Source organism: Brassica napus, chromosome C4 (genome assembly GCF_020379485.1).
Source record: "Brassica napus cultivar Da-Ae chromosome C4, Da-Ae, whole genome shotgun sequence".
In the NCBI taxonomy this organism is placed as follows: Eukaryota; Viridiplantae; Streptophyta; class Magnoliopsida; order Brassicales; family Brassicaceae; genus Brassica; species Brassica napus.
The window spans coordinates 61,927,620-61,947,357 of record NC_063447.1 but is presented as its reverse complement, the minus strand read 5'-3'; the positions used below and the strand labels follow the sequence as shown (position 1 = coordinate 61,947,357).

The window sequence follows — 19,738 nt, the reverse complement described above, 5'->3', positions numbered from 1 at the left end:
TATGAGAGATGTCTTGGGTTATTTGGACCCTCAAGGAATAAAAACGGGGAATGTCGAGTAAATAGAGAAGTTAAGGGGCTTACGATGTAAATAATAGAAGTTGAGGGGCTTAAGATGTAAATAATCTATTTGAAACGAACGGGGCCCGAGTTTTATATTCGGGTCATTTCTATTCCATTCACTGGGTAAACTGAGAGAGAGAGAGAGAGAGAGAGAGAGAGAGGTCAGAGATCTTTTTCGCTAATGGCAACTTCAGGAGAATCATCCTCATCCTCAGAGATAATGGAAGACTCGCACTCACCGCCGGCGATTCCACAATCTTCACCACCGGATCCTCTCCTCTCTTCGATTCCAAGCGCTAAGATCGCAACGACGACGGTGGAAAACGCAGCTTCCTGGATCAACGAGACCATGCGCCAGGCGCTCGTGTACCAGAGCACGATCGTGGAGACGCTAGATTCCAAAATCGACGCCTCGAAATCTCGATTAGCTCAAATTCGAGATACTTCAATCGCTCACACGAGCCAAACAATCGTAAGCTTAGCGAATCTGAAAAATCCATAGCATATGATGATGATTCTCAATGTGATTCGAGTGATTTTGTTTTCGGGATTATAGGATTCGATTAGAGAGATTGTTTCTGAGTATAACGTTTACGAGCATATGGTGTTCGCGAAGATCAAAGGTCTGTTCTATCTACACTCAGTGCTTGCTGTGCTCTCTCTCTCGTTGTTGTGATGTATATGATTCAATGTTGGTTTTGTATGCAGATGGCGTAAACGTTGCTGCATCTCATCCTTTAGTATCAGGCGGTTTAGCCTTTGGTGTTGGGATCTTTGCTCTGAAAAGTATGTTTTCTTGATATTCTTTTATACTCTCTTAAGAGTTCAATTCAATGCACTGTTGGTGAATGCTATGTTTGTTTTGCAGAGACGAGAAGACTTGTATACTACAATGCTGTACGCATGTTCTCAACCGAAGAGGTCAGTGTTGTTTTACATCATCATAGTTGAATAATGTATACGTTGTTGTTGAGTCTTGACTCTCTGTGTTTTGGATTTGCAGGCTTTGCTTTCTAGAGCTGATCTTAGAGTGAAAGAGCTAAGGCAATCATTGGATCGTCTTACAGCCGAAAGTGAAAAGTTAGAGGTTAGTTTCTTTTCTCGGCTTGAGGGTTACCGTTTGCTGTGTAGACTTCCTATGTATGCTGTTAGTCAGCTTGAAGTAGAATGTCAGGTGTTTAGTATGAAAATGAAAAGGGCTCTTTCGAAGAGAGAACTCTCTATATAGCTTGTTTAGACTACAAGCTAATTCGGAGGGACTGGACCGGAGAGCCTGGAATTCGGAGGGACTGGACCGGAAAGTCCGATTTTTCTATATCTTGAGTCCGGGGGTATTTTGAAATTCTACGGATTAGATACGTAGCTAAGGCAGAAGCAGCAACGATTAACAAAACACACAGAGCAGGGTAGGCATTCATCTCGGATACAGAGAGAAGAGGCAAGAAACTAGGGTAAATGAAAAAATGGAAGAGAGAAAGGCAGAAACTAGGGCAAATGAGTCCGATTAATAAAGGAAACGAAAGTCAAATAATTAAACTAATTAACTTAATCTAATTAGCTTAATCGTTAAATCCCAATCCAAAACACGTTGTTCAGATATAAGATTTAAAATATATGTTTGACCAAAAAAGATTAAAATATATATTTTCTAGTTTTATGATAAATAAATTGGGTAAAAAAATATCATAGTCAATTATAATCAATTTCAGTCGGTAAAAAAGAATAAAATTATATATACAATGAGTGGTGGTGATGGAACTCTGGGATTTCCTCAGCCGGAGACTGTGTTCTCCGACATCAAGACGACAATTCCGTTCCGAACTGGCCAATGGAACGCGATTGTGGAATTCGGATTGATCCTGGTTTGCCTGAAGAAACTATTGGTGATTAAAACATACTCGACCCTGGTTAGACCACATTGACGTTAATCTCATCTCGCCTGAGTTCAACGACATGCACCAGCAGCCACATGATCAAGAGAAGTCTCTGTTTGATCGGAAAACGGTATATCGAAAGAAGAGAGTGGGCTTAGCAAAGACGTGTTTATTGATGGTTGGAGAACGTTTAATCGGTTACAAAAGAGGAAAGCTGATAAGAAGTACGGCGAGATAGAGTAAATAGAAACCCTAATTTAGTCGTCGAGTGAATGTGTAATATTTTAGATCTTCTTTACGTTGCTGTCTCCTTTCCTTTTATACCCGTTCTTCGTCCTCTCGTGACCTAATCATCGTAGTCTTCCTGGGCTTTTAGCTCGTTGGCTCGAGACGTGTGTTTCGTCGCGGGTAGCCGTTGATAACCAAAATCTAATGTATGTACCAAACCAACATATATCTAATATCATCCTATAAACTTTGCTATGATCTTCCATCCATCAAACTCTACCCTAATCTCATCTATTGAGTATAAATTCATTACCGAGTCTGGGGGGATTAGGTTCCGGAGAAAAGGTTAGTTGACAGGAGCTTCCATACTCTGCAAAGACTGAAGACGACCTCGTAAGGGTCCCCGGAGAGAAGGCCACAGGGGTCGCCGGAGAGGAGGCCACAGGTGTTTCGGGTGGAAGGCCATTGGATCTCTCGGACATTTTCTTCAAGTAACGCAAATAGAGGCTCATCACACAAATTACTCCAACAAGAGAGCTAAATACAACAATTTTCGTTACCAGTTCCGAATCCATTTCCATTTTTGACTGGAACTAGAGAAGTGTTTTAAAGGATTAGAAACAAGAAAACTCTAGAAACAATAGAAATTATTAACTTTCTCTCGAGCAGAAAGCTTATTAACTTTCTCTATCTGTTTACGTCTGCTCGAGAAACAATAGAAATAATTGTCTTGGAGGTAGTGAGCCGTAGAACAATTTAGTTCTTGGAGTGGAGGCAGGTAATGAGCCGTCAAATCCTCGTTATTATACTTATGTGAGTTATGAGGGAAGGAGAGCTAAATTGTTTTAAAAATACTCATACCCGAACCCGACCGAAAAAACCTGAACCGAAACCGAACCGAAGTAGCAAGATACTCGAACGGGTATTGAATTAGGAGAGATTGAATATCCGAACTCGAACGGATAATATCCGAACCCGAATGGATACCCGTGGATAACCAAAGTTTACTTCTCTAATTTTATTTAAAATATTTATATTAGTGTTGGATATCTCATCCGTTTTGATTAATACAAATATTTTTAAAAATTCGATACAAATTTTTGTTTTGTAAAATATTTTTTGCATGATATAGAAAATACAAATTAAAAGAAGTAGTAAATCAACATATTTTGTAAGTTTTTAAAACTTAGTTAACAATTAGAGTACCACAAAACTTAAGAAAAAAGTTATAGTTGTCATAAAAGTATTCTATTTTTAAATGTAATATTTTAAAATGTGAAATTTTTTATCAAATCATATGTTTGAATGATATTCATATAATTTTATACATTTTAAATTTTAAATAGGGAGAATTGCCAAGTGTGACTCAAAACTTGGAGTCAAACCCAAAACAATACCCCAACTTGGGTCAAAGGCAAAAGTAACCTAAAAGGCTATTGAAATTACAACTATCCCCTTGTGACCAAACAAGAAAACGGAATTTTTTTTACGTTTCTACCCCTCGCAAGTCGTCTGTTTAGACGACTTGAAAATAAGTCGTCCAGACGACTTAACTGAAAGTCGTCTGGACAGTTAGTCTTAAACATAATTTAAAAATTTTGTAAAAAATATTTTGATAAGTGAAAAATGGGAATTATGTAATTAACATATGTCTTAGGAGGTATAAATTAAGATATAACAAATTTCAATTGTTTTCAGCATAGATGAGTGAAAGTAGTGAGTCATGATATTCTTAAGTTTATGTTTCATCAACATATGTTGTAGTATTGTATGTGTTCTTAGGGTTAGATTTTGGAAAGCATTAAAACCGTTTTTGAAAATTTTTAAAATTACTTATGCGTGTTCATTTCTGTGTATAGTAAACACTATTTAAGTATAATTTGATTTTATAACGTGGTTAGTTAGTTAATCTAGTCATTTTAGTTTAGGGGTTCATTTTAGGGTCTAGGACGACTTAATATTTTGTCGTCTGAAAACAGACGACTAAATATTAAGTCTTCTGTTGTACATTATCAGCCAGAATAAGTCGTCTAAACCGGACCAAACCTTAAAGTTTACCAATGTACTTTTAAAGCTAACCGGATTATTTACCCAATATATAAGGTGATTTTTATTTTTTTTGTTTCATTTTTCGCGAAATTCAGAAACCCTAACAGTTCTCTCTCAAAGGCGATTTCGAATTCCCACGATTTCCGAACAAACCATCGTTCTCAACGTCGGCTATCTATCTCACTTCATTCTCACCGTTGTCGCCGCAGCTTCTTCTAACCCTAGCGTCGCCGATTCCTCTAAACCCTAGCGCCGCCGATTCCTCTAAACCCTAGCGCCGCCGATTCCACTATTTCCGAACAAACCGTCGCCCTCGCCACCGTGGTCACCAACGTTCTCACCGCCGCTTCCTCTAAACACTAGCGCCGCCGCTTCTTCTAAACCCTAGCGCCGCCGCTTCTTCTCTGTAAACCTTAGCGCCGTTTCTCTGTAAACCCTAACGCCGCTAAGTCATCAATCTCGAGGAAAAGATGAACATAAAACGTTGTCTCTATCAATTTACTCATTCTCACCGTTTCACGTTTATTTTTTCAGATCTATAACCGCAATGACGAGTACTCCAACTCCTTCTGCGACTGGAAGACTTGTAAGTAATTTAAGTCGTCTGGAAAGTCTTCCAACTGGACGACTTAGTAGATGACTTAAATATAAGTCGTCCATTTGGAAGACTTTCCAGACGACTTAATTATAAGTCGTCTACTAAGTCGTCTGGACTTATATTGTTGTCTTTGATTATTTTGCAGACAAAAAGGATGGATATTCCAGAACTCCCCCGTAGGTTATACACATCAGGGGAAGAGCCAGAAGCCCACAATAGCATTTCGTATCATACGGATAACAGCAAGTTGCATACTGCTCTTAGGAAAGCTCTTACTGATGACGAATTTGAAGAGCTCAAGGAGTCGAGTTTGGGAGTTTTCATCAAGTTCAAGGAGCAGGGATTTGGTTGGGCTTCAAGGCTGGTTCACTACATGCTCAGTTTCAAGCTGGACATTAAGAAGAAGTATGAGATGTGGTCTCTCGTTGGTCCAGAACCTTTGAGGTTTTCACTGTTAGAGTTTGAAAACCTCACTGGTCTAAACTGCGAGTACATCGAGGACCTTGAGACACCAAAATGTGACGTTACCCCTGAGATGGTTTCTTTCTGGGGGATGCTGGGAGTTCATCTGGAAGCTGGGCCAACTACTGATCAGATAATAGCAGCACTGAAGAGATGCGGGGATTGGTCCAGGGAAGATCGCAAGCGGCTCGCGTACCTCTCCATCTTCACTGGATTCATTGAAGGGAGAAAGTTTTCAACCGCTACACGATCTACTCTGGCAAGGCTAGTGATGGATTTAGAACGGTTTGAGAATTATCCATGGGGGAGAGTCGCGTTTAAGGTGCTGATGGACTCTTTGTGGAACAAAGAAATTGCTGGCTGTTACACCGTGGATGGGTTTATACAAGTTCTTCAGGTCTGGACGTACACAGCTATGCCGGAATTGGGTGCTAGTATTGGTGGTCCCAGAGCAGACAGTCCGTCTCCACCGATACTGGCTTACGAGGGCAGCAGAGGCCGCAGATCAATGAAAGCTGCTATCTTGAGTCAGGTATTTACTTCAATCCAAAAGACTGCGCAGACGACTTATTATAAGTCGTCTGGAAGGTCGTCCAGCTGGACGACTTATCGGACGACTTATAATAAGTCGTCTGGAAAGTCTTCCCAGCTGGACGACTTATCGGACGACTTAATTAAGTCGTCTGGAAAGTCTTCCATCTGGACGACTTATTAGACGACTTATTATAAGTCGTCTGGAAGGTCTTCCAGCTGGACGACTTAGTAGACGACTTATAATTAAGTCGTCTATTTAGTATTTTTTTTCAAATATCTAACTCGATTCTTCTATTTACTGCAGACCCGCGTGATCAACTTTGTTGAGAAGGACATTAGTGAAATGTGGCCAAAATGGGACTCTGAGGTTGAGGACCTGCCCGCGGAGAACATCATTAAAGTCATGTATGAGCGGAGACCGTGGAAGTGGACCATGGATTGCTGGGAAGTCACTAGTACTAAGGTCAATACAAAACCTAAGGTTGTGACTCCATCGAAGAAGGCCAAAGAGATGGTTGTGTTGGAGGAGGAGGAGGAGGAGGAGGAAGACAATCCAAGACCTCGGAAGAAAGCTCGTAAAGAGGCTCCTAAAGTGGCTAGTGAAGAGGCTAGAGAAGAGGCTAGAGGGGTGACCAGAGAGGAGTTGGAAATTATGTTCAAGGGCGTAGCTGACTGCATGAAAAAAGGGTTTAATAAGTGCATGAGGGAGTTTAGGAAGTTGTCCGATAGATTGGAAGCTGTGGAGAAGAAGGTTGGTGTCACCAATCAGGCTACCCCTCCACCTCTAACCAATCAGGCTACCCCTCAAGATAAATAGCCTACCCCTCTTGCCAAAGAAACCGGGGTATAAACAAACAGGCTACCCCTCATGCCAATGAAACCGTGGTTAGTAACCAGCCTCCTCCTCATCAAACCAAACAGCAGCCTCCTCCTCCTCAAAAGAAACAGCAGCAGCCTCCTCCTCCTCAAAAGAAAGCTCTTTTATTGCAGAGATGGTTGCCGGAGGATACAGCAACCGAGGCGAACTCGGTAAATAAGATCTTGCCGGAGGATAAAGCAGATGGTGTCACCTCCAAAGAGATTGTTGCTGTCACTTCCACCGATCACCAACCGAGCCTCGCTTCCACCGATCAACAACCGAGCCTCGCTTCCACCGAGCCAAGCGATCCAGTTTCAGAACCGAGCCTGGTTGTATTGGACAAGCGTGCAAAGAGTAAACGAGCGAAGAAACCTGCTCCCACTGTGAGATCTCCTTATACGGCAGAGAAAAAAAAAGATAAAGTGGCAGCCTATAATCCATTTCCGCCAGTAAACAAAGATAAGTTGAAGGAACTCGCTGATTGGTTGAAAACTGATCCGTAAGTGATTGCTTTACCCATAATAGCTTGATTTAGTCGTCCAAAACTGATTGCTTTTTTGTTTGCAGTCATTATTTAACTAAGACCAAGGACAAACCACGTACATCACCAACAAGGTGGTACCACTTACTCCGGACAGCCAGAGGATGGCTGGAAGACTGCGTCAGTCTTCTGCACACGATTTAAGTCGTCTACAAAGTCGTCCAAGTAGACTACTTTCCAGACGACTTAAAGATAAATCGTCTGGAAAGTCGTCTACTTGGACGACCACGTAGACGACTTATATTTAAGTCGTCTGGTAACTTCTAACTTGTTATATTTAATATGCAGCATATAGATGCTTGGATTAATGTGCTAAGGCAGAGGTATCAGGAGAACCCACAAGCTTTCAGGAGCGAGCGAATGTGCTTCCTGGATCACAACTTTTCCCAGTCTTGGAGAGAGCAGTATCAGCTCTTCAAAACATCGGAACCTGATCACAAAGGTTTAGGAAGAGTTCTACCTGGTGGGGCGTCGAATTTTTATGACGGATCAATACCTTCATTTTGCCAATCAAACAAGAAGTGGGGGGAGGACATTGATGATATCTATGCGCCAGTGAACTTGGACGACAAGCATTGGGTTGCTATTTGGATATCAGTCCCTAAGAGGCACATAGTCGTCTGGGACAGCATACCTTCATCTAGTGTACCAGACGCATGGGATGCGATAATGGAGCCTTTTCTCCAGATGGTCCCTTATCTGCTTGTTGAGTGCACAGCCACCGACGAAATACGGGTCAAATACGGGTTGGAGCCATACACATATGAGAGACCGCTGAAAGGTGTACCCACGGCCAACAATGGTGATTGTGGCGTGTACGTTGTAAAGTACATTGAATGTCATGCTCTTGGGGTCTCCTTTGACCCTAAATGTCAACTGGTTGTGTACATTGTGGTTTCGTATGGCCAGTTTCCTTGCAGTTTGAGCATCTCCGTGCCCTGTGTTTCTTCCTGGGTTTGTGTCCTCTCATCCTAGATAGCTCCAACCAAGATTGCCATCTTGATTTCTTCGGTCTCCCCCGACCACGCTTTAGTTCTGGAGGAAAGCATTCTCGTTCCTCAATATGTTGTGACACGATAGGATATATATTCTCTGAGTATCCTGCATACAGATAATTCTTTGAGTACAGTGGACATACAAGTGTGGAGATATGCAAACCAGCATATAACAGTGCTCTGTATGAAGTGGTGTAATCAAGCGCCATGCCAAACATGTTCCTCATTGCATCAGTGATATGCTGCGGAGTTATCCCATCAATGATTCCAACACGATCAATGAAAAGACTACCTACATACTTCGGAGTACAGTGTCTCCGCTGAGCGATTCGGTCTCCCGCTGAGCATAAATGTTTTTCCACATACTTTGTTACCCAAAACGTGTTTGTCCCATGTTTGACACTCGCTCTGACCTTACCCAAAACATTTATGCTCAGCGCATGACATTCAATGTACTTTACAGCGTACACGCCACAATCACCATTGTTGGCCGTGGGTACACCTTTCAGCGGTCTCTCATATGTGTATGGCTCCAACCCGTATTTGACCCGTATTTCGTCGGTGGCTGCGCACTCAACAAGCAGATAAGGGACCATCTGGAGAAAAGGCTCCATTATCGCATCCCATGCGTCTGGTACACTAGATGAAGGTATGCTGTCCCAGACGACTATGTGCCTCTTAGGGATCGATATCCAAATAGCAACCCAATGCTTGTCGTCCAAGTTCACTGGCGCATAGATATCATCAATGTCCTCCCCCCACTTCTTGTTTGATTGGCAAAATGAAGGTATTGATCCGTCATAAAAATTTGACGCCCCACCAGGTAGAACTCTTCCTAAACCTTTGTGATCAGGTTCCGATGTTTTGAAGAGCTGATACTGCTCTCTCCAAGACTGGAAAAAGTTGTGATCCAGGAAGCACATTCGCTCGCTCCTGAAAGCTTGTGGGTTCTCCTGATACCTCTGCCTTAGCACATTAATCCAAGCATCTATATGCTGCATATTAAATATAACAAGTTAGAAGTTACCAGACGACTTAAATATAAGTCGTCTACGTGGTCGTCCAAGTAGACGACTTTCCAGACGATTTATCTTTAAGTCGTCTGGAAAGTAGTCTACTTGGACGACTTTGTAGACGACTTAAATCGTGTGCAGAAGACTGACGCAGTCTTCCAGCCATCCTCTGGCTGTCCGGAGTAAGTGGTACCACCTTGTTGGTGATGTACGTGGTTTGTCCTTGGTCTTAGTTAAATAATGACTGCAAACAAAAAAGCAATCAGTTTTGGACGACTAAATCAAGCTATTATGGGTAAAGCAATCACTTACGGATCAGTTTTCAACCAATCAGCGAGTTCCTTCAACTTATCTTTGTTTACTGGCGGAAATGGATTATAGGCTGCCACTTTATCTTTTTTTTTCTCTGCCGTATAAGGAGATCTCACAGTGGGAGCAGGTTTCTTCGCTCGTTTACTCTTTGCACGCTTGTCCAATACAACCAGGCTCGGTTCTGAAACTGGATCGCTTGGCTCGGTGGAAGCGAGGCTCGGTTGTTGATCGGTGGAAGCGAGGCTCGGTTGGTGATCGGTGGAAGTGACAGCAACAATCTCTTTGGAGGTGACACCATCTGCTTTATCCTCCGGCAAGATCTTATTTACCGAGTTCGCCTCGGTTGCTGTATCCTCCGGCAACCATCTCTGCAATAAAAGAGCTTTCTTTTGAGGAGGAGGAGGCTGCTGCTGTTTCTTTTGAGGAGGAGGAGGCTGCTGTTTGGTTTGATGAGGAGGAGGCTGGTTACTAACCACGGTTTCATTGGCATGAGGGGTAGCCTGTTTGTTTATACCCCGGTTTCTTTGGCAAGAGGGGTAGGCTGTTTATCTTGAGGGGTAGCCTGATTGGTTAGAGGTGGAGGGGTAGCCTGATTGGTGACACCAACCTTCTTCTCCACAGCTTCCAATCTAGCCTGATTGGTTAAACCCTTTTTTCATGCAGTCAGCTACGCCCTTGAACATAATTTCCAACTCCTCTCTGGTCACCCCTCTAGCCTCTTCTCTAGCCTCTTCACTAGCCACTTTAGGAGCCTCTTTACGAGCTTTCTTCCGAGGTCTTGGATTGTCTTCCTCCTCCTCCTCCTCCTCCTCCAACACAACCATCTCTTTGGCCTTCTTCGATGGAGTCACAACCTTAGGTTTTGTATTGACCTTAGTACTAGTGACTTCCCAGCAATCCATGGTCCACTTCCACGGTCTCCGCTCATACATGACTTTAATGATGTTCTCCGCGGGCAGGTCCTCAACCTCAGAGTCCCATTTTGGCCACATTTCACTAATGTCCTTCTCAACAAAGTTGATCACGCGGGTCTGCAGTAAATAGAAGAATCGAGTTAGATATTTGAAAAAAAATACTAAATAGACGACTTAATTATAAGTCGTCTACTAAGTCGTCCAGCTGGAAGACCTTCCAGACGACTTATAATAAGTCGTCTAATAAGTCGTCCAGATGGAAGACTTTCCAGACGACTTAATTAAGTCGTCCGATAAGTCGTCCAGCTGGGAAGACTTTCCAGACGACTTATTATAAGTCGTCCGATAAGTCGTCCAGCTGGACGACCTTCCAGACGACTTATAATAAGTCGTCTGCGCAGTCTTTTGGATTGAAGTAAATACCTGACTCAAGATAGCAGCTTTCATTGATCTGCGGCCTCTGCTGCCCTCGTAAGCCAGTATCGGTGGAGACGGACTGTCTGCTCTGGGACCACCAATACTAGCACCCAATTCCGGCATAGCTGTGTACGTCCAGACCTGAAGAACTTGTATAAACCCATCCACGGTGTAACAGCCAGCAATTTCTTTGTTCCACAAAGAGTCCATCAGCACCTTAAACGCGACTCTCCCCCATGGATAATTCTCAAACCGTTCTAAATCCATCACTAGCCTTGCCAGAGTAGATCGTGTAGCGGTTGAAAACTTTCTCCCTTCAATGAATCCAGTGAAGATGGAGAGGTACGCGAGCCGCTTGCGATCTTCCCTGGACCAATCCCCGCATCTCTTCAGTGCTGCTATTATCTGATCAGTAGTTGGCCCAGCTTCCAGATGAACTCCCAGCATCCCCCAGAAAGAAACCATCTCAGGGGTAACGTCACATTTTGGTGTCTCAAGGTCCTCGATGTACTCGCAGTTTAGACCAGTGAGGTTTTCAAACTCTAACAGTGAAAACCTCAAAGGTTCTGGACCAACGAGAGACCACATCTCATACTTCTTCTTAATGTCCAGCTTGAAACTGAGCATGTAGTGAACCAGCCTTGAAGCCCAACCAAATCCCTGCTCCTTGAACTTGATGAAAACTCCCAAACTCGACTCCTTGAGCTCTTCAAATTCGTCATCAGTAAGAGCTTTCCTAAGAGCAGTATGCAACTTGTTGTTATCCGTATGATATGAAATGCTATTGTGGGCTTCTGGCTCTTCCCCTGATGTGTATAACCTACGGGGGAGTTCTGGAATATCCATCCTTTTTGTCTGCAAAATAATCAAAGACAACAATATAAGTCCAGACGACTTAGTAGACGACTTATAATTAAGTCGTCTGGAAAGTCTTCCAAATGGACGACTTATATTTAAGTCATCTACTAAGTCGTCCAGTTGGAAGACTTTCCAGACGACTTAAATTACTTACAAGTCTTCCAGTCGCAGAAGGAGTTGGAGTACTCGTCATTGCGGTTATAGATCTGAAAAAATAAACGTGAAACGGTGAGAATGAGTAAATTGATAGAGACAACGTTTTATGTTCATCTTTTCCTCGAGATTGATGACTTAGCGGCGTTAGGGTTTACAGAGAAACGGCGCTAAGGTTTACAGAGAAGAAGCGGCGGCGCTAGGGTTTAGAAGAAGCGGCGGCGCTAGTGTTTAGAGGAAGCGGCGGTGAGAACGTTGGTGACCACGGTGGCGAGGGCGACGGTTTGTTCGGAAATAGTGGAAGCGGCGGCGCTAGGGTTTAGAGGAATCTGCGGCGCTAAGGTTTAGAGGAATCGGCGGCGCTAGGGTTAGAAGAAGCTGCGGCGACAACGGTGAGAATGAAATGAGATAGATAGCCGACGTTGAGAACGATGGTTTGTTCGGAAATCGTGGGAATTCGAAATCGCCTTTGAGAGAGAACTGTTAGGGTTTCTGAATTTCGCGAAAAATGAAACAAAAAAAATAAAAATCACCTTATATATTGGGTAAATAATCCGGTTAGCTTTAAAAGTACATTGGTAAACTTTAAGGTTTGGTCCGGTTTAGACGACTTATTCTGGCTGATAATGTACAACAGAAGACTTAATATTTAGTCGTCTGTTTTCAGACGACAAAATATTAAGTCGTCCTAGACCCTAAAATGAACCCCTAAACTAAAATGACTAGATTAACTAACTAACCACGTTATAAAATCAAATTATACTTAAATAGTGTTTACTATACACAGAAATGAACACGCATAAGTAATTTTAAAAATTTTCAAAAACGGTTTTAATGCTTTCCAAAATCTAACCCTAAGAACACATACAATACTACAACATATGTTGATGAAACATAAACTTAAGAATATCATGATTCACTACTTTCACTCATCTATGCTGAAAACAATTGAAATTTGTTATATCTTAATTTATACCTCCTAAGACATATGTTAATTACATAATTCCCATTTTTCACTTATCAAAATATTTTTTACAAAATTTTTAAATTATGTTTAAGACTAACTGTCCAGACGACTTTCAGTTAAGTCGTCTGGACGACTTATTTTCAAGTCGTCTAAACAGACGACTTGCGAGGGGTAGAAACGTAAAAAAAATTCCGTTTTCTTGTTTGGTCACAAGGGGATAGTTGTAATTTCAATAGCCTTTTAGGTTACTTTTGCCTTTGACCCAAGTTGGGGTATTGTTTTGGGTTTGACTCCAAGTTTTGAGTCACACTTGGCAATTCTCCCATTTATATATTGACGAATCAGAGTGGATATATTGACGGATCGGAGTGGATCATATAATTTTATATACTTTAAATTTTAATATTTGAGATTTGCTTCGGTTTTAGTGAATATTGATTTTTAGTATTTACTTTGCTTTGAAAATTAACGGATATTTAAAATTTTCGGATCGAATCGAACTGAACAACGAATCGAATCAAATTTAACGGCTAAAATACCCAACCCTACTAGTATAGAGTATTCATGGAATACTGAAGTAATTTGTTAATATGATATTTTAAAGATAACATATATTTTGACTTCTAAAAGGAAGAGAAATGACAAGATACGAAGAAAAAAATTTGTCAGAGGTATTTAATAGTAGATTAGTTTAGTTTTGGCTTCTAGGCAAAATGATGATTTCTTTGCTGTCCCGCAAGATTGTGAATAATTGCTTTACTTTTTTAAAAAAAAAGTTAACATTTGTGATTTTTGATTTGTATATAACAGATATAATAACGTGTCACACATATTTTTAAATCGAGCATGTGCAAACATAGTAAAAAAATATTTTTAAATTCAGTACATTAGCGAAATATATGGTAGCAAATCAAAAATATTATTCTGATCTTAATCCATCCCCTTAAGGTCCGAAGGATAACGGCCTGGCCTGATTAAGCGTAGCATCGACTCAGCTCAGCGGCTCGAGATGACGAAGTCTCGGCGCGGCTCCTGAGTGCTTTTAGTCGCCCATCAGCGACTGAACAGAGTCGGCTCAACGGCTACCCGCGACGAAACACACGTCTCGGGCCAACGAGCTAAAAGCCCAGTTAGACGACGATGATTAGGTCACGAGAGGACGAAGAACGGGTATAAAAGGAAAGGAGGCAGCAACGTAAAGAAGATCTGAAATATTACACATTCACTCGACGACTAAATTAGGGTTTCTATTTACTCTATCTCGCCGTACTTCTTATCAGCTTTCCTCTTTTGTAATCGATTAAACGTTCTCCAACCATCAATAAACACGTCTTTGCTAAGCCCATTCTCTTCTTTCGATATACCGTTTTCCGATCAAACAGAGACTTCTCTTGATCATGTGACTGCTGGTGCATGTCGTTGAACTCAGGCGAGATGAGATTAACGTCAACGGGTCTAACCAGGGTCGAGTATGTTTTAATCACCAATAGCTTCTTCGGGCAAACCAGGATCAATCCGAATTCCACAATCGCGTTCCATTGGCCAGTTCAGAACGGAATTGTCGTCTTGATGTCGGAGAACACAGTCTCCGGCTGAGGAAATCCCGGAGTTCCATCACCACCACTCATTGTATATATAATTTTATTCTTTTTTACCGACTGAAATTGATTATAATTGACTATGATATTTTTTTACCCAATTTATTTATCATAAAACTAGAAAATATATATTTTAATCTTTTTTGGTCAAACATATATTTTAAATCTTATATATGAACAACGTGTTTTGGATTGGGATTTAACGATTAAGCTAATTAGATTAAGTTAATTAGTTTAATTATTTGACTTTCGTTTCCTTTATTAATCGGACTCATTTGCCCTAGTTTCTGCCTTTCTCTCTTCCATTTTTTCATTTACCCTAGTTTCTTGCCTCTTCTCTCTGTATCCGAGATGAATGCCTACCCCGCTCTGTATGTTTTGTTAATCGTTGCTGCTTCTGCCTTAGCTACGTATCTAATCCGTAGAATTTCAAAATACCCCCAGACTCAAGATATAGAAAAATCGGACTTTCCGGTCCAGTCCCTCCGAATTCCAGGCTCTCCGGTCCTGTCCCTCCGAATTAGCTTGAATTAGCTTGTAGTCTTTTCTCTTGTTTCAGCATAAGGGTTACCGTTTGCTGTGTAGACTTCCTATATATGCTGTTAGTTAGCTTGAAGTAGAATGTCCTGTGTTTGGTATGAAATGAAAAGGAATCAGGTTTGAACAGAGAACTCTCTATGTAGCTTAAGGATGGTGTTGCTCTAAATACTTATACTTTCAGAGAAATTATATAGTTGTGTTACTCGAGTCTCATCTTTTCTTTCTGCAATGTACTTACGTTGATTGGTCTTGAATGTGATTGATATATATATATAGTATATATACTTATTTAGTCAATGGGGGTAATAGCAGTCTTTTGGATTATGGTTTTGAAATTCTTAACCACTTTGATTGTTTCAGAGAGTTGCTACTGTGGCAGAAGATGAGTTGATCAGAGGAAGGATGAAACTCAGGTTTATATGATCATGACAAATGATCTGTATATCGGATATGTATCAACTTGAATGTTATATTAACTCTCTTTATCCTCTTAATCAGACAAGCAGGCAAACAGATACGAGGTGTGGTCCAATCAGCTTATAAGATTGAGAAGCAAGCAGCAGGTATGGTTTATATCTTTCTGTCTTGAACTCACACAGTTTGGTAAACCAGAGATATATATGCATAGAACAGAAGAAAAATACTCTCTCCCTGACAAAGGTTATCGACTTATAGTATACCACCATTGATTTGTCGTAATAATATACAGGTTTGAAAGATGTACTTAAAGAATTGCCCACGAGAGAAGCTTCTCGATTCCGTTCTCAAGTAAGTATACTCGTCTATCTGCTCTTCTAGGTTTTAATATAGGAGTGTAATGGAGTATATCTAACTTGTTCAACCTCAGATATCGAACCGTGCTTCTGAAGTAAAGCAAGAGAGAAAGGCTTTGACAAAGGAAGTGAACAAGATCAGCAACTACGGTATCTCCGTATGAGGAAACTCAAGACCCATTTTTCTGTTTACGATTTGACTACTCTCTTGAGTTCTTAGATGATGGAGCAATATTACACTATTAATAATAACGTCTAAAACATGATCAAGACTAATTTTTGGTTTGGTTTCAAATGCGAAAGATGTAATCTCATGTTTTCGAGGGCTTTGGTTCTTTGGCAATTAGTTAGCAATACAAGTTGATGCTAATGTTTGCAACCATGGGGTGTCTTTCAATCCAGTTCTCGGTTTATTTTACTGTATCTTTGAAAATATATTTTTAAAGTTCGTTATAACTGGTGAATATATTATGAAATTTTACGGAATTATCCATTCCAAATAATCATAATTAAAATGTATTCTGAAGTTGCATGCTTCTATTTTACCAAAAAAAAAAGTTGCATGCTTCTGAAAAATAATGAGGCATTTTTCTAATTCATTTCCTGTAATAAATGTTTTTTTTTCTCTCTTTCTAAAGATAAATAAGGCTGAAATAATAACGTCGGAGAAAAGGCAAACCAATTATGATTTCTATAAATTAACAAGGTTGAATTTATTAGCATTTAGCAGAGTTCGTGTTTAACACTAACTATTAAAAAAAAAAAAGAATGTTAGAACTCCAAACTATTATGGTTAAAGACGTCCGTGGAAGATGGTTGCTGTATCTCTGTTGCATCTTTCCCACTAGCAGATCCAATAAAAGCTTCTTTGAGTAACCAAGACTTCTCGTAGTCCCCTCCCACCAATATCAAAAGCAAACGAACACAAGAAGAAAGTTAAAAACAAGCAAATCAGCAAAGGAAACAATTTTTTTAAGAGGCAAGGTACAAAAGAATTTAGGCAGAAAACATGAAAGCAAAAAAAAACATTGATTTTTAGGAAAACACGAGAGGGAAAACGTTTTATTACGAGATTGATAATGAAAAACTCAATGATCATAATTCACAAGTGTCAACCAAAAAAACATATACAACCGCTAACCATCATTCGTTTAGTTTGTTTTCACAAACGAGACGGAATGACCGGATGTAACGCTTAATTTGTTTTTCAAAAATCAATAATGTTAAATTAGGAACATGTCCGATTGAGAACGTCAGGTGGCCTAACGGCAGTACTGAATGTTTTTCACACACGACTATCCGAAGTCGCCAGTTCGATACTCAGGGACAGCTGAGCGGTACTAGATTAGCTAAAAAATCCCTACGAGAATTTCTGGCGAGGTGGTCTTTCGGGTTGAGCACAGTTGATATAAAAAGTTCAACCTATACAGTTTAACCCAGTGGTGGTAGCCTAGTGGCAATCTCTTGGGGCTTGGTGTGTACCCACATCAGTTCTGGGTTCGATTCCCACTGGGAACTAAATTAACAATGCTTGGCCAGTTTGGGCTTGGGCCAAAGCCCAAGTGGTTTACATGGTGGGCCATAACAGATGATTGGTCCACCCCCTGGTATTAGTCGGAAGATATTCCAAACTCGGGTCAGACAGTGTGGTACGCTTTCGGGCTAGTCCACTCTGTATCACTAAGTGCGTTCCTCCCGGGGCCGACCGGATCAGCCGATAGAGTTTATCAAAAAAAAAAAAAAAAAGGAACACGTCCAATTATTAATATTATTGAAACAAAATAATCCTTATTAACCAAGTTCTATTAGTTTCCACAAAAAACATTTACATTTTTTTTAAAGCATAAATTAAGTTTTTTTTTTTACTGAATAGTTATTTTTCTTCTTTCAAAGTTTGATTCATAGATTTGCGTTTTATACATAATTTTCAGGAATGTGGGTGGTTTCTGATATAGTCATGTGTTAATGACAATATGTATTCTTATGGTAGTATTATTTATAAAAATATATTTTACGGGTTTTAGTTTAACGGGTTTTAAATAGATTATTTGATTAAAAAATATTTATTAAATATGATTTTACTTAAACTTAATGAATACCATATTAACCCATTTACATATATATATATATTTAACAGAATATACTAAAAAATATTTTTTCCAAATATTTTTCAAAAAATTTGTTCGTTTTCGGTGTAGGTTAGATTTGTAGTTTTCAGATATAATACTTTAAGAACCGTTCGAATATATAGGCTAGGTCTAATAGAATATGAGACTTTGATTTTGGGGTCGATTTCAAGTCAGATTTTATGGTACGAATATTCTTGACTAATTATGTTAGGTAATTATTAAGAAAATTTAATATGTTGCAAACTTTAGAAATAAAGTTTAAAAATAATTTATGACATGCATATGACACAAGTGTATAGTTATGCAACTTGACATATTTAATATAGTTACTAAAATTTATTTTAAATTAAATAAAAATTTGATTATAAAAAATAACACAAATATAAAAATTAAATTTCTTAAAAAATATATATATATATATACCCGTCCTTTCAGAGTCTAGCTATACATTAATGTTTCATTATCAGTAAAGTAAAATAGAATTTTCCACCTAAAATTTTTGAAAGGTTTTATTTAAAAACAAAATTTGTGAAAAAAATATTCTGATAAAAAAATATGTTAGCAAAGAAGACCATAATACCTTGCAAATCAGTTTAGGATGGAGAAAGACGACGGCCCTGACAGTAATGACCACGTCAATGACATGGCCAGACGAAATGGATATATCCAATTTTATCAGTGATCCAATATTGACAACCTACCACAAGGCATGAAATTTTATCATCACGTTTTTTTGACAGTAATAGAAAGAATCAGACAGTGGTTTAAAAAAGAAAAGAAGAAAGAATCAGACATTGACGGGCTCACCTCGTCGCAAAGAGAAGACCTGAAAATAGAATCCACTGCTTCGCAGGCCTAGCAGACCATACGAGGAGGCAGACACGACACGAGAACCTTAATCAACATCAAAGAGCAGCAAAATCAAACTTGGATGAAGCCGGAAACAAGCAGTGAAACATCACCACAACCAAAACAAGAACTGACACTCCCCCGAGAGGCAAACCGGAATCGACGAACCCAAGAAAAAGAAGAATGAAAGCCCCATACAGATTCACTGCCCGAGATCAAGTAAAAGCCAATAACTAGAACATTTCTCACTCACACTTGACACGACAAGTCGTTCCTTTTGTTCTCTCACTCTCCAACATTTTTCTCGTTGTTGTTGTTGGACTATTTGCCTTCTGTGCAGTGTGACCAAACTATATATAGAAAGTAACTGACTCGTGCGTTACTCCCAATTTACTTCTTTTTTTTGTTTTGTTTTGTTTTTATTTATAAAATAAACAATAAATGCAAATATCAAAATATACCCGTTTGGTTACAAAAAAAAAAAAAAATCAAAATATACCCGTTGCCTCACGGCTCACACAACCCGATAACTACTAACCGTTGAAGATAAATATTCTTTTTTGCTTTTAGTGGACCAAGATAATTAATTGTTACTTATTCACCGTAAAAAATTGGGTTTGAAACACTTTTCATGGTTGAACAAAAATGTTGTAGATTGTCGTTAAATTCTTTGTTTTGAAGATGGGCCCAACTAGCTTCAGCCCAATTCTCTTTAAGGTCCAACTCCATGTCCACCTCCCAATCCTGTACAAAGAAGAAACGTTTGGTTATTCTTTTCTTTGTTTAGTGTCGTCGGTTAATGTCTTTTACAAAGACAATAGAGAATAGGAAAGTTGATATGGTGATTGTGTTATAAATGGAGAGAAAGAGAGAGCCTTCTTTTGCTATCTTGTAATCTCTATTGCTGTTCTGAAGAAACACTTTTTTAGAGTAAATAAAGACAAGTTTTGATATCAGATTTCAATCTTAGTATAAGCACTAAGAAAAGGTTCAAAACCTAACATTCTTTATGA

The 19,738-nt window shown here is 39.7% G+C and overlaps 1 protein-coding gene and 1 long non-coding RNA gene across 2 annotated transcripts; one reads left to right on the top strand and one right to left on the bottom strand.

Annotated features, from left to right (window-relative positions):
• Window positions 1-165: 165 nt before the first annotated feature.
• Window positions 166-16,165, top strand: LOC106371214. Its single transcript, XM_013811251.3, has 9 exons — window positions 166-534; window positions 619-685; window positions 771-848; window positions 931-983; window positions 1,066-1,149; window positions 15,335-15,387; window positions 15,473-15,537; window positions 15,684-15,742; window positions 15,822-16,165. Exons 1-9 carry the CDS (start codon window positions 244-246, stop codon window positions 15,909-15,911), a joined length of 840 nt encoding a protein of 279 aa, XP_013666705.2. The 5' UTR covers window positions 166-243; the 3' UTR covers window positions 15,912-16,165.
• Window positions 15,943-19,029, bottom strand: LOC125585718. Its single transcript, XR_007322701.1, has 2 exons — window positions 18,684-19,029; window positions 15,943-18,573 (listed from the first exon to the last, which is right to left on the bottom strand). It is a non-coding gene; the product is annotated as an uncharacterized LOC125585718 (long non-coding RNA).
• Window positions 19,030-19,738: the final 709 nt, after the last annotated feature.